The sequence below is a fragment of the Macaca thibetana genome, chromosome 7, assembly GCF_024542745.1.
Source record: "Macaca thibetana thibetana isolate TM-01 chromosome 7, ASM2454274v1, whole genome shotgun sequence".
Taxonomy (NCBI): domain Eukaryota; kingdom Metazoa; phylum Chordata; class Mammalia; order Primates; family Cercopithecidae; genus Macaca; species Macaca thibetana.
In genome coordinates this window covers 98,176,335-98,190,344 of record NC_065584.1, presented here as the reverse complement: position 1 = coordinate 98,190,344, position 14,010 = coordinate 98,176,335, and the positions used below count along the sequence as shown (strand labels likewise).

The window sequence follows — 14,010 nt, the reverse complement described above, 5'->3', positions numbered from 1 at the left end:
ATGTACCTCAAACCAATTAAATCAATGAGGGAGAGGGGAAGAGAGGCGTGGCAGGGGTGCGGGCAACCCAGGGAGCACAGGTCATTCTGATTTACAGCCAAGGTTGAGAATCACTGATCCACAGCAGAGGTGGGCAGATGCTGGCCCGCAGCCTACTTTTGTAAATAAAGTTTGGTTGGAACGCAGCCACGCCACCCATTTTCACATCATTGGTGGCTGTTGTCTCACTACAAAGAGAGTGGAGTCACTGGGCACGGTTAAGTCATTGGGTGGAATTACAGTCACAACAGAGAGATCATATCACCTGCAAAGCAGAAAATGTTATTATCTGGCCCTTTACAGAAGAAGTTTGCTGATCCCCTGAGGTAGAGCCTGGTACAAAAGGTTGGTAAGGAAATCTCCTGGGCTGGCTAGTTGTTGGTTCAACTTTGCAAAACTCTTGTAAGTGTCTTGGAGGGGGGTGCCCTACTAGTGACTTTATTACCCTGTTCTCAAAATCTGGGAAGTGCGGGAGTAACAGAGAAACTTGGATTTTGTACCTGACCATTATTTTCTCGAAAATATCTGCTCTCATTTTCCAGTTGCCTGGGACATTTGCACACAAGGTTGCCCTTGGCCCTGACACCTGACCCCCAACCCACTAAAGTCATGGAAACAAGGCTTTGCTGTCTCCCGGTCAAAATTAGGGCATGCAGGGCCTCGAGTTTCATTCCAGCCGGCTCCCCAGCCCTGGCAGAACTGCATACATTCTCATGTTTCTGTGGGGGCCAACTCAAGGCAAAGACAGCCTTGTCCTGGGACTTTGGGAAGCCACCTTATCATAGAGTTCCCTAAACCTTGGGACATGGGAAGAAACCGTGTCTTTACTCTTGCTGGGATTGAAATGCTACCGCAGCCTGGCAGCCAGAGTTTTGTCATCCTCTGCCAGGTCCGTCTGGCCCTGGCACATCCAACAGCTCAGTCCCTGCTTTTCAGAGCCCATTAGTCTAAAGACTAGTGGAGGGAGGGTGAGGGGAGGGGAAAGGAAGAAGGAAGTGTGGCAGGTCTGTCTGATTGGAAGTCAGAGAAGGAGTGACGGTTGGGCGTTAAAGGTGAGGGTGTGGGGGCCAAGGCCTCCTCCCAGGGGGTCGGATCCCCTCCAGGAGTGCCCAGCAGTATCCGGTGGGGGACTTTCTGACCTAATGCCATACACGTAAGCCATGCCTCTTCCATTGTCACAAGTCATGGGTTCCCACAGTGAGCTTCACACAGGCCATGAAGTCCTGACCCAGGAATTTTTAGAGGCAGATTTTGGCCACAGTTTCCTTTTGGAGCCCTCTCACATAGTCAGCAGTGTGCAGTTCAAAGCTGGGCCTTGGCTTTGCTACCCATTTGTCACATGACTTGGGGTGTATCTCTCTGCCTTTCTGGGCCTCAGTTTTATCATCTGTAAAACGGGCTGGGTGGACTGGCTGGCCTGGAGGTTCTTTCATTATGAATACGGTCTGTGCTCTAGCCCAGTGCTTCTCAGACTTTACTGTGCACAGGAGTCTCCTGGGCTTATGGACATGCAGAGTTTTGGGGTCTAGGGTGGGGCCGGCAACTCAGCATTTCTAACAAGCACCCCAGGGGACGCCACTGCTGGTGTGTGACTGCACGTGGAGAGGCGCAGCCGGGGTGTGCTCTGCCTCACTCCTGGGAGTCATGTCCACACCCATCCACACATACTTGGAAAATATGGATCAAAAATGCCAAGGAGCAAGCTACTTCAAAAAGTGCAGTTGTTCTTTGTCCCTTAGGCCTATGTCCATGGCTCTGAAACTCCCACGGGTCTCTGGGGTGGACCTGAGGGGTGTTTTAGGACAAGATTTTGCAGCCCTACTGTGTACAGACTAACGTTTGACATCAGGGATACGGTACCCAGTAGTGGCACTAGCTCCTCCACCCCGCTGGGACTGTTCCTCTGGATTCTTCCCATCTGGGAGTTTATTCCATGCCCTGCACTTGGAAATATGCTACAGGCCAAAGCCCCACACTAACAATAAAGAGAGCGTGATGTTGCAAGCATTAAATGAGATGGCATATGGGAATATGCCTGGGATGGTGTCTCCCACACAACAGGGACACTAAGTGTTAATTCCCTGGGGACTCTGTCTCCATTCCACCCACCTCACCCCCAAGTGGTGAGCTCCTCCAGAGCAGAGTGGCTGTGTCCATCTCCGGGCCTCCTGTCCAAGGCTGTGCCAGGCCAGAGGAGGGCCTCCGTGTGGCTTTGCTAGAATGGCAGACACTGTGAAACTCCTGATAGAGGTTTCTGTCTCTGCCAGTCCACGTCTTCAATCCATTCACCCTGCCTCTTCTGTGGGAGAAACGCACAGACACGCAAGACCTCACCCCCTCTCAGAAAACTCTGTGTGGGGAAGACAAGCTTGTAAGTCCTGGTGGGACACATGGCACACAAAATGCAATGATCTTGCAAAACCTAGTGCCTCCTAGGGAGTTCAAGGCAGGCTTCCGGCAGAAGCGGCATTGGAGTGTGAGTTGCCTTTGACCAGTGAAAATGGTGAGGAGGAGGAAACGGCATGAAGAGAGGCATGGAAGCAAGAAGGCAGATGCATGGATCGGGCAGGGCACTGCTCAAGCAAGCATCAGCTGCACAAAGTGCTGCTGGCAATGGTTGGTAAGCTGGTCCCAGGAGAGCCCCATGATCCTGCAATGCCAGGCTAAGGACACTGTGTCTATCTGGGATCCTGTGTGTATAAGCATCTGGGAGTATAAGCTCCCAGATGTTTGGGGATCAGAACTTCATTGGGCACACACACAAACACATGCACACGCACGCACACACGCACTTCTTCCATAAGGAGAATCTGATGAACAAATGCTCTTCCATGGATAAACCACATTATCATCATTGTTATCCCTTACTATTTGTTGGCCACTTGGAATGTACCAGGTGCTATTCCATGCACTTCATGTTTATTAACTTATTTAATTCTCACAACTACTGTGTATGGAGTGCTCTGTTTTTATCCTGGCTTTGCAGTGAGGAAATTGAGGCAGAGAGAGGCAAGTGCCACACAGCTAGTGAGGGCTGGAGCCAGGCTGTGGACCGGGTAGTTGGCTTCCAGAGCCTGCCCAAGCTGCCTCTCTCACCCTGCAGAGTACTCCTCAATGTGTACCTGTGGGTGTGGTGGTTTCTGGAAGGGAGTGACTCCTCTCCTGCCCGGATCCAAGCCAATCCAGAAGTCACTTTGGGAGGCCTGGCCTACTGTTGGACAAAAGAGAGCCTAGATCAGATTGAACCCCTTCCTAACGCCTCCTTCTCGCCTAAATGAAGCAATTCACATCTGGTGGGGAAGGAAGACGTCTAGACAGTCCACTTAGGGCAGAACTCCCCCACCCCAGCATTCTCACTGAGGCACAGTCATTGGAAAAGCTTGGACTTCACAGCCCATCCCTGCCTCCCTCTTCTTGTGCCTCTGCAGGTAAGGTATGGAGCCCCTACTGTGAGCCGAGTCCTATACTGAATGAGGGCTGGGGCCTGCCTGCAAGGAGCACACAGCCCCTGTTCCCATTGCCCACAACATCTTCCAGGAGGTGGCATTCCAGACTGGCCAACATTGTAGTTGGGAGTGTGTTTCCTGCTTCACCCTTCTGGGCCACCTTGTGAGCCGCCAGGGTTAGGTGCCACATCCTCTTCATTCTCCTTGCCTCTGTCACAGCCCCTCCTGCCCCATGGTTGCTTCCAGTCCATCTGAACTGCATGGAGTCCACTTGGCCCTGCTCTCAGGACCTGGAGCTTGGCCTAGAATTGGCCCCAGACCCTCAGGAAAGCCTTGGAAGCCTGGCTCAGCCAGATTTCAAGGCAATAGGAGTAACTGAGACCTGGGCAGCCCCACACTGACTGATGTACTACAGTGACACCTCAGTCTCTGAGGCCTGTGGCAAGGGCTCCTGAAGGGGAATTGACCCAGGGCAATCCTATCCCTTTACAGTGTTTAGTCACAGTCAAAGAAAGCAAGACCTAGGGGCAGGGATGGGAAGAGGGAATATTTTAGGGCGTTCAGTCCGAAATCACAAACAGGCTCTTTGAGTCGAATATACCTGAGTTTGACTCCTGGTGTTTCGCTTTCCAGCTCCAGGCCTTTGAGCAAGTTAATTCTCACACACTGAGCCTCCATTTCCTCACTTGTAACAGGATGGTGATTAAAACTGGGTCACAATAAAATCAGTTGACCTATGTTAAAGGACCGGTCAGTGCCTGGCACACACCAGGGGCTCAAAAAATAGGAGTTTTCTTTCTGATTAACCCACTTTTTCTCCCCAGTTGTTGAAAAAGGAAAGTCCTTGCTTAAAGGGAGGGATAAATTGTGCGTTCCTGGATTTCTTCATTTGATGATGACTTGCGATCCCTTGTCTTCATGTCTCCAGCCTCTATTTTTACACTCTTAACTGGATTTCTCAGACTTCTTTTCACTGGTCAAAGGGCTTTTCCACCATTAAATCCTCTGTGCCAGACAGCAGCCAGACCTCCCCTGCAGTGCCCTCTGCTGCCATCCCAGTCCCAGGCACAGGCAGGAAACCCAGGTATGCACACCCAGGCCGGGTCTCCCATAAGGAAGTCGTCAGGTTAAATAGCAGAGGCTGCCCACCCAAGCAGCCTGACTTGTCAACATGAGTTTGCAGTGGCCTCTTAGTTTGCCCTCCAGTACCCAACTCCATCCCCTCCAATCCATACTGCAACTTCATCTCATTGCTTTCTAATTGTGGCCAAAATTTCTAAACCGACCCTGTCACTCTCCTGCTCCAGAACCCTCAGTGGCTCCCTATTGCCCTCAGAACCAAGTCCCTGGCACACAAGTCCTTTGATACCTCACTCTGCTTGCCTGCCAAACCCCATCTCCTCCACACAATATACTCCAGTCAGACCAAATCACTTGCCTTTCCCTAAACACCCATGTTGTTTCCCACCTCTCTGCCCTTGGATACCTTTCTTGTGCCCACAGTGCTATAGCATGGTATTCCTAAACTGCTTGATAACACTACCTGAAGAGGAAGGGCTTGTGAAAAATCGGTATCAATGCTTAGGCTCACCTGCTGAATCAGAATCTCCAGGTGAGGAACTGGGGAATCTGTATTTTTAATGAGTGCCTGGGGTGATTCTTCTGACTTGGCAAACTGGAGAAGCACCTTTTCATGTACCTTGTCCACTAATAGACTTCTGCTTAGTGGTCACCACCTCAGGGAAGTCCACCTGACACTCCTCCTTCCCATAAAAATGATGACAACAGTTAGCATTTATCAAGCTCTTACTATATCCAGTAGTGTTCTAAGTACTGAGCGTGTAGCAATTCTTTTAATCCTTGGGAGGGATGCTGTTGTGATCTCTATCATAGCTAAAGTAATGGATGGTCTCAGGAATCACAGAGAGGTTGAGCAAGTTTCCCAGAATCACACAGGTAGAAAGTGTCAAAGCGAGTTTAGAGCCTGGAAGTCTGCCTTCGGATCCCTCACTCTGTCACCTAATGGGCCAGGTCACTCTTGGCAACAGCGTCATCATCTTGTGGACTGAGGACTGGCTTCCTTGTTTCTTTCTTCCTCTCCTAGATCCTGAGCTCCAGAAGACAGGCATTTACGTCCACAGGGTCTAGCAAAGTTCTAGGTATATGGTATGATCTCGGTAAACATTTGTGGCAGAAAAAGGAGGAGAAAGGATGACGGGAGGGGCCTGTGAGTGTGGAGAGATGCCCTGGGTCTTTGTTTGAGGATGAAAAAGAAGCAAGGAGAGGCAAAGGATGGGATCAAGTTAAATAGAAGAAGGGGTCCCAGCTTTCCCAAAAGGATCATGTTGCCTTTTTCTCCGGCAGGTGCAACCTGGCCCCAGTACAGGAGTACGCCCGGGATGTGGGGCTCAAGACAGACCTGGTAACAATGAACCCCTCGGTCATCCAGCGGGCCTTTGAGGACTTGGTCAACGCCACGTGGCGGGAGAAGCTGCTGCAGCGGCTGCACAGCCTCAATGGCAGCATCCTGTGGATCCCTGCCTTCATGGCCCGGGGCGGCAAGGAGCGTGTTGAGTGGGTCAACGAGCTTATCCTGAAGCACCATGTCAATGTGCGCACTGCATACCCCTCGCTGCGCCTGCTGCACGCTGTTCGTGGGTGAGTGGCCTCCCTACAGGCCAGTAGGACCGTCACTAAGTGTGGGGGATTCTTGGTAGGCAGTATCCCTTTCCTAGGTGCATTTCCACCGCAGCTCCACCACACACTTGCTAGATGGCCTCAGCAAGTCACCTGGCCTTTCTGAGCCTCCATTCCTTGAGAGATGAGGGGGTTTGGCAAGTGAGTTTCATCTGGCATGCCAATTTTAACCAATGGGTAGTGCCTGCCTAGAGAGCTGAGTTGAGAATGATCCTGGGGGTGGGGCTGTCTCGAGGCTCAGTGGGAACAGATGCCATGAACATGGGAAGAGAGATGGTGGCTGGCAAGTCACACACCATCCCAGGTGTGTGATTTTCAAGAAAATCAGGATCAGATGCACTTGACTTCAAGTAATTCACCTTAATCTCTTTAAGCTTTAGTTGCCTCTTCAGTGAAATATGAGTGGGAATGGTAACATTGGAGGATGTGAAGACTAAATGAGATAATGGATGTGAAATGCCTAGTATATTTCGGTAGAAACACTTCATGTTATCATCAATCATCGCCATCTTTATGTCTCAGTGCAATATTTTCTAACTCTGCAGAGCACATCTTGTTGATTGGGCTGAGATCTTCAGAGGAGCGTCTCCTAGGATGTTTTTGTCCACACGCTCTTCTCTCTAAGATGGAAGGGAACTTTACCTAGGCAATATGAAAGAGACAGGGAGAGTTAAAGCAATGGAATCCACTCTCTTTAAGAAGAGTTTTGATGTAACTAATTAGCTAAGGATTCTCCTGGTTAGGCCTGGATCTCTAATTCCAGGAAAGAGATTCCAAGACTTAAGGAAAACAAATAGGAAATATTGAGGAGGGTCTGAACTATTCCTATCAAGAAGTCCATGTCAACCTGGATGGTATTCTTAAACAGCCCCAGCCAAACAAGTAGTAGTTCCCAATCTCCTCCTTGTTTCCTCCCATTCATGTGACCTGGCATAGATCTCCCTGGAACTTGGATCAGTAAATTGGCTAGGAATTTACTAGTGCCCATTAGAGCAGCCACAAGAAAAATAGTTTAATATTAATCATGCATTCACTCTCTTCCAGTTTTCTGTTGCAGTAAAAATCATCTCATGACTTAACGGCTTAAAAAAACAACAGCAACATTCATTTTATATTGTTTACAATTTCTATTGGCTAAGAATCTGAGAAGGGCTCACCCGGATGGTTCTTAGGTCAGGTGCAGTCAGATTGGCTAGAAGTAAAACAGTGGGGGGCTGAAGCAGCTGGGGTTAACCATGCGTCTCTCTCCCTCTCTTTATGTTATATTAGGGTTTCTCTAAATGATCTCTCTGCATGGGCTAAATTGGGCTTCCTCATAGCATGGTAGCCTTAGAGTAGTCAGACGTGTACATGGTGGCCCAGGCTCTAGCACAAGTGGCCCAGAGACCAAGGCAGAAGCTGCATCACATTTTAAGACCACATAGTGTCACTTCTATTATCATCTACTAGCCATCTAGTCATTAAATTAGCTTAGAATCAAGGGAAGTAGACATAGACCCTGCCTCTCAATGGGAAAGTGCCAATTTGTAGATGCGTTTTAAAACCTACACACGTTCATTCCGCCTATATTTATTGAGTGCTTACTATGTGCCAGGCTCTGTTGTAGACACTAAGATATGGTACTGAATAAAATAAAGTCCCAGATCTCATTAACAATTATGTTTTCTTATAGGGAAAGATAAATTACAGGTAAACAAATAAATAAGATACTTTTAAATAGTGCTATCAGGAAAGTCTTCTCTGGAAAGAAGTTGGTTTGAGCTAAGTCTCAAGGGATGAAACAGCACCAGCCATGTGCAGATCTGGGGTAGGAACCTTTCAGGTGGAGGGAACCTTAAGCGCAAAGGCCTTGAGGTGGGAGGGTGTGCTCAAGGTTCAACCAAGAGACAAATGTGGTTGAAACAGAGTGAACAAGGGGAAAGGGGAGGAGATGATGTTAGTGAGAGAGATAGGAACTAGAATGCACATATGTTTGTGGGCCATGGTAAAGAGTTTGGATTTGATTCTAAGTTTAAGGGGCAGTGAAGGAGGTGAGGGAGAAGATCTGAGTTGTGTCTTTAAAAGATCCCTCCAGCAAGAATGAAAGCTGGAATATTTGTTGGGAAGCTGTTGCAATAGCTCTGGCAAGAAATAATGATGGCTTAGACTAGGATTATGGTGTGGGATAGCTAAGAGTTGGTCAGATTTGCTCTAAAATTTGGAGGTAAAGGCAGCAGGATTTACTGGTGGATTCTATTTAAGGACCATAATGGGGGAGAGAAAGAGAAAAATCCAGGATGACTCTTAGAATTAGAGTTTGAGCAAACAAGCCCAAGCAAACAAGCTTAATATGGCAGTGCCATATTCTGTGATAGAAGAGCTTAGAAAAGCCCACACATGTTTGGGGGCATTGTGGAAGGAAGTTCTTTCTTGAGCATATGAAGTATGAGATGCCTGTTACAAATATATACCCTACCACACTCCTGACCTCTCAGCTTGGGGTCAGGCCCTATACCCAATTGCCCATCCAACCATATGGCAGATCAGCAGGGACATGAGAGCGCCCAGTGTACAGACTCACCACTGACTGAGGGGCATTAGGATGCTCTTCACTGGGGCCTTAGCATAACTCAGTGTGACCTTGGGAAGCCTTCTGAGCCACCCACAAGGGATTCTTGTCCTCATGAAGGTGACTGTGGTCACCCAAGCCTGTGACCAACACTGGTATCATTAAGATGGGTATCAACGGGGAAAACCCGTTGCCCCCAAGAAAGCCCTAGAGAGACATTCAATAAGGAGCAGCCACATGTGTGTCTGATGGAGCCAGAATGATACCTATATGGACACGGGGCTCAATGGGGCTACATAATTTATCCTGGAGGTTGGCCTGTCAGGACCATCTTTTCACTTCATCCCTGTCAGAGTAGGTCTGCAGTGGCAACCCTCCTCTCATGGACTGTTTAAATATTAAATATTGTTTCTTCCTAGAAGGAGGAATCTCTTGAGATGGTTCTGAAGTCCTTGGGGATAAGAGGAGAAACACTGCCTTTTGTTAAGGAGAGAAAAAGTCCCTTGAATGGGGAATGGGCAACCACCTGGAAGAAACTGACGCAGCCAGAGCTATTTCCAGCTATAATTGACTCACTTTCATCTGTCAAAATAGCATTAAGCACCAGTAATAAACCCTTTAAACAAACAGGCTGTTCATCCTGAGACTGCAGCATCTTCAGTTGCAGGAGCCCCCAGGAGGAAATACTGCAGGAGAGATGGGTGAGGTTAGCCTCTGCTTTTAGTAGGGGGAAAAGAAGGGGAGAAGGGGGTTTGGAATGGATTTCGGCCAATGATCCTCTCCCTCCGTGGGGCCATTGGACCTTGTAGGGTGCTGGGTCTAATAGGACACCAATGAAAAGGTAGGAAGCATGTGTTGTTAGCCCTTGCCTTGGTGGGACTTTACCTGGCGTTCACTGCAAGTGGAAGAATGGGCTGGGGAGGGATGCAGTACAAAGTCACACAAGAAAAGACCAAGGGATTGTAGAGAGGAAGGTTGAGGAGGAATCCGGCCAAGAGGCACTGTGGCCTAGCATCAAAACCATTGGCTTTGGCAGTAGCGATACCTCCAAAAGGTCCAGACCCCAGCTCCATGACTGGCTTGGTTGTATCACCTGCCTTCCCCCTTCCCCCAGAGCCCCACAGGGTATACATGTAATCAATCAATCGTGGCTACTGTGATTGTGGCAGCTGCCACCTGCCACTTGGAGAGCTACAATGTGGGAAAGACATAAGACTTGTCCTATGGACTCAAGAGTTCCAGGGACTTTCCTCCTTGTGAGGAGGAAAGTGCAATAGGCTGAATTTAAGACAGGACTCTGTAGTAGTCAGAGCAGTGGACTAAGTCAAACCAGCCACTCATGAGTTCTTCACCTTGAAGTCCCAATAATGGACTGCAGTTTGCAAAATAATCTTTTTTGCTATGTTAAGATGTGTTGCCCAATAAACCCCCTGTCTATAGGGTATATGGGGGAGGTATGAATAAACTTTTATTGTGATAAAATATACATAACATAAAATTTACTATTTTAATGATTTTTTTTTCCTTTTCAACTTTTATTTTATATTCAGGGGGTACCTCTGCAAGTTTGTTACCTGGGTATATTAAATGATGCTGAGGTTTGTGATACAAATGATCCCACCACCCAGGTACTAAGCTTAGTACCCAACAGTTTTTCAACCCTTTCCCCATTCCCTTCTTCTCCAGTGTCTATTGTTGCCATCTTTATGTCCATGAATACCCAATGTTTAGCTCCCACTTATAAGTGAGAACATGTGGCATCTGGTTTTCTATTCCTGTGTTAATTCACTTAGGATTACGGCCTCTAGTTATTAGATCATCGGGGAGGGTTTCTTGTGAATGGGTATTATTAATATGGTGTGTATGTACCACATTTTTTTAATCCAATCCACTATTGCTGGGCACCTAGGTTGATTCCATGTCCTTGCTATTATGAATAGTGCTGCTATGAACATGCCAGTGCATGTGTCTTTTGGTAGAATGATTTGTTTTCTTTTGGATACTTATCCAGTAATGGGATTGCTGGGTGGAATGGTAGTTCTTCTTTCTTTGCAAAATCTCCAAACTGCTTTTCACAGTGGCTGAACTAATTTACAGTCCCACCAGCAATATATAAGCATGTTCTTTCTCCACATCCTCACCAACATCTGTTGTTTTTTGACGTTTTAATAGTAGCCATTCTGACTGGTATAACATGGTATCTCATTGTGGTTTTGGTTTGCATTTCTCTGATGATTCACAATGAGCAGCATTTTTTCAGGTATTTCTTAGCCACTTGTCTTCTTTTGTGAATTGGCTGTTCATGTCTTTTGCCGATTTTTTAATGGGGTTGTTTTATGCTTGTTGAGTTGTTTAAGTTCCCTATAGATTCTGGATATTAGACCTTTGTCAGATGCATAGTTTGTGAATATTTTCTTCTATTCTATAGGTTGTCTGCATTTAAAGCATTGTTAATTGTACATTTCACTTAGAAGAAATTCGCTCTTAGAAGAAAACTTACAAGAAATTTTTCATCACCTTGTGTTTGGCAATGGTCTTTTAAGTATGACACCAAAAGTACAGGCAATGAAAGAAAAAAATAGATAAATTGGACTACCTAGAAATGTAAAACATTTGTGTGTCAAAGGACAGTGTATCAACACAGCTCATATAATTAGAGAAAAGATTTACAAATACTATACCTGATAAGGGATTAACATCCAGGATATGTGAAGAACTCTTACAACTCAACAACAGAAAATCCAAATAACTCAATTTGAAAATGGGCAAAAGACTTGGAATAGACATTTCTCCAAAGAAAATATTCAAATGGCCAATAACTACAGGGCAAGATGCTCCACTGATCATAAGGGAAATATAAATTAAGTACATAAATGTATTAGTACATTCTCACACTGCTGTAAAGAAATACCTGAGACTGGGTAATTTGTAAAGAAAAGAGGTTTAATTGGCTCACAGTTCTGTAGGCTCTCCAGGAATCATAGTGGCTTTGGCTTCTGGGGAGATCCTAGGAAGCTTCCAGTTCTGACAGCAGGCAAAGGGAGAGTGAGGCATCTCACATGGCAGGAGCAAGAGAGACAGGGAGGTGCTGTACACTTTTAAACAACCGGATCTTAAGAGAACTCACTCATTATCATGAGGACAGCGTCCATTGGATGGTGCTAACCCATTCCCAAGAAACTGTCCCTGATGATCTAATCACCTCCCACTGGTCCCACCTCCAACATTAGGAGTTACAAAATTCGACATGAGATTTCATGGGGACACAGATCCAAACCATATCAATGAGATATCTACCCTCTAGCATGGCTATTAGTAAACACACATACGCACACACAGAAAATAACAAGTGTTGGTGAGGATGTGGAGAAATAGGAACCCTTCTGCTTTGCTGGTGGGAATTTCAAATGAGAATTCACTTTTAGGGCAGTAACCAGGGGTCAGTATAGTCATTTCACATCTGGACATAAGTCAGCTACCTTGACAAAGCATTTCATGGGCAACTTGGACTTGATGGACAGTTTAGGGAATCGAAGGGGACAAATGTTAACTTGTTACCTTCATTTTGTTACCTTCATTTTGCAAAAGAGGAACTTAAGCTCGGACAAGTTAGGTCATTTGTATGAGGCCACCCAGCATTTAAGTGGCACAACCGAGAACTGAACTGCACTGTCTCACTCTGATGTGGTGCACCGGGTGCAGCAGAAATTTGCACTCATTTAGTACTGGGCTAGAGACAGGGATGGCAATGAGCTGAGTGGGCCAGGAGCTGCCACACTGGAGAAGGGGTGTTAGAAGACAACAGCAGGTAGCAACGCATCAAGGCTACACGTGCACACTGCAGTTGTTCAGAGCCTGGGGCAGCGCCTTATCAGGGAGAACAAGCTGAAAGGTCAGAGGTCCTCAGCATCCCATCAAACACCAGCCAGCACCTGGGCATGACACAGTCGTGCTGAAACCCCAGTTGAGGCTCTCCATGCCACTTGCCCTTGAATGTGCCTTTGGTTTCGCTCTTCTTAATTTGCTTGGCTGCCCATTCACAACAAAGGCTTTTTTTTTTTTTTTCAGAAGAAAAGCAGGCATCCTTGGGTGGTGACTCAGAAAGGCTCAGAAATGCAGTCACACCTCATGCCACTCTCAATGGCTTGCAACAGGATATGTAGGAAAACAGCTGAGGGGTACATATTGCCGTAGTGAATGCTTACATGCCGCATGCCATGCTAAGCATTATCTCGTGTCACTAGAGGACTACTGCCATTATCCCTGTTTTAAAGATAGGAAAACTGAGCCTCAAGGAGTAACTTGCACAAGGTCCCACGGCTGGTTAGGGACAGATCCAGGTCTCCTCCCTGCTCCTGATCCTCCTGATCACCATCCATTTGCCCCTATTACACATAACTAGGAAATAGTGATGGCACCCTAGAGAATCATGTCAGGAAGGCCAAAGTCAGGATGGGTTTGAGTTTATGCAAATATTAAGAAAAACAGAAAAGTCTTTTTATATTTCAAGTAAGAACCAAAGGGTTAGGAGCAGATGGCATCGGGGCTATGAAGGGCAAACGTATAATGAACTCTTCAACTCCTATATCTGATTTTTCAGCAAAGATGAGTCTTTTACTTGGATAGGAGAACAGGGCCTTTGGGTTCTTTACTGACAGTCCTACTTTCCTGCTCTAAAGCAGTGATTCTTAACATTCATGGTCCCCAGACCAGCAGCATCAGCATCACTGGGAACTTGTTAGAGATGCAAATTCTCTTTTTTTTTTTTTTTTTTTTTTTTGAGACAGAGTCTGGCTCTGTCGCCCAGGCTGGAGCGCAGTGGCCGGATCTCAGCTCACTGCAAGCTCCGCCTCCCGAGTTGACGCCATTCTCCTGCCTCAGCCTCCCGAGTAGCTGGGACTACAGGCACCCGCCACCTCGCCCGGCTAGTTTTTTGTATTTTTTTAGTAGAGACGGGGTTTCACCGTGTTAGCCAGGATGGTCTCGATCTCCTGACCTCGTGATCCACCCGTCTCGGCCTCCCAAAGTGCTGGGATTACAGGCTTGAGCCACCGCGCCCGGCCGAGATGCAAATTCTCAGGCTCACCCCAGACCTGGTGAATCAGAAACTCTAGGAGTGGGGCCCAACAATGTGTGTTTCAACTGTGCTCCAAGTAATCTGGATGCACAGCATACGTTTGAGAACAACTGCTATCCACAGAGTCAAAACCAATGAACCTCCCAGGGGCAAACTTGCAGTCAGACCACTGAGCAAGCTGGCCATGATCTTCTCCAAATCAT

At 47.1% G+C, this 14,010-nt stretch overlaps 1 protein-coding gene across 2 annotated transcripts in view; it reads left to right on the top strand.

The window, feature by feature from the left end:
- Positions 1 to 14,010, top strand: part of ST8SIA2 (ST8 alpha-N-acetyl-neuraminide alpha-2,8-sialyltransferase 2) — a 76,503-nt gene that overhangs the window by 46,262 nt on the left and 16,231 nt on the right. For both annotated transcript variants that reach the window (XM_050798046.1, XM_050798047.1), the window contains one exon: positions 5,850 to 6,143. In XM_050798046.1, the coding sequence (XP_050654003.1) occupies positions 5,850 to 6,143 (294 nt within the window). The remainder of the gene's footprint in view (positions 1 to 5,849; positions 6,144 to 14,010) is intronic.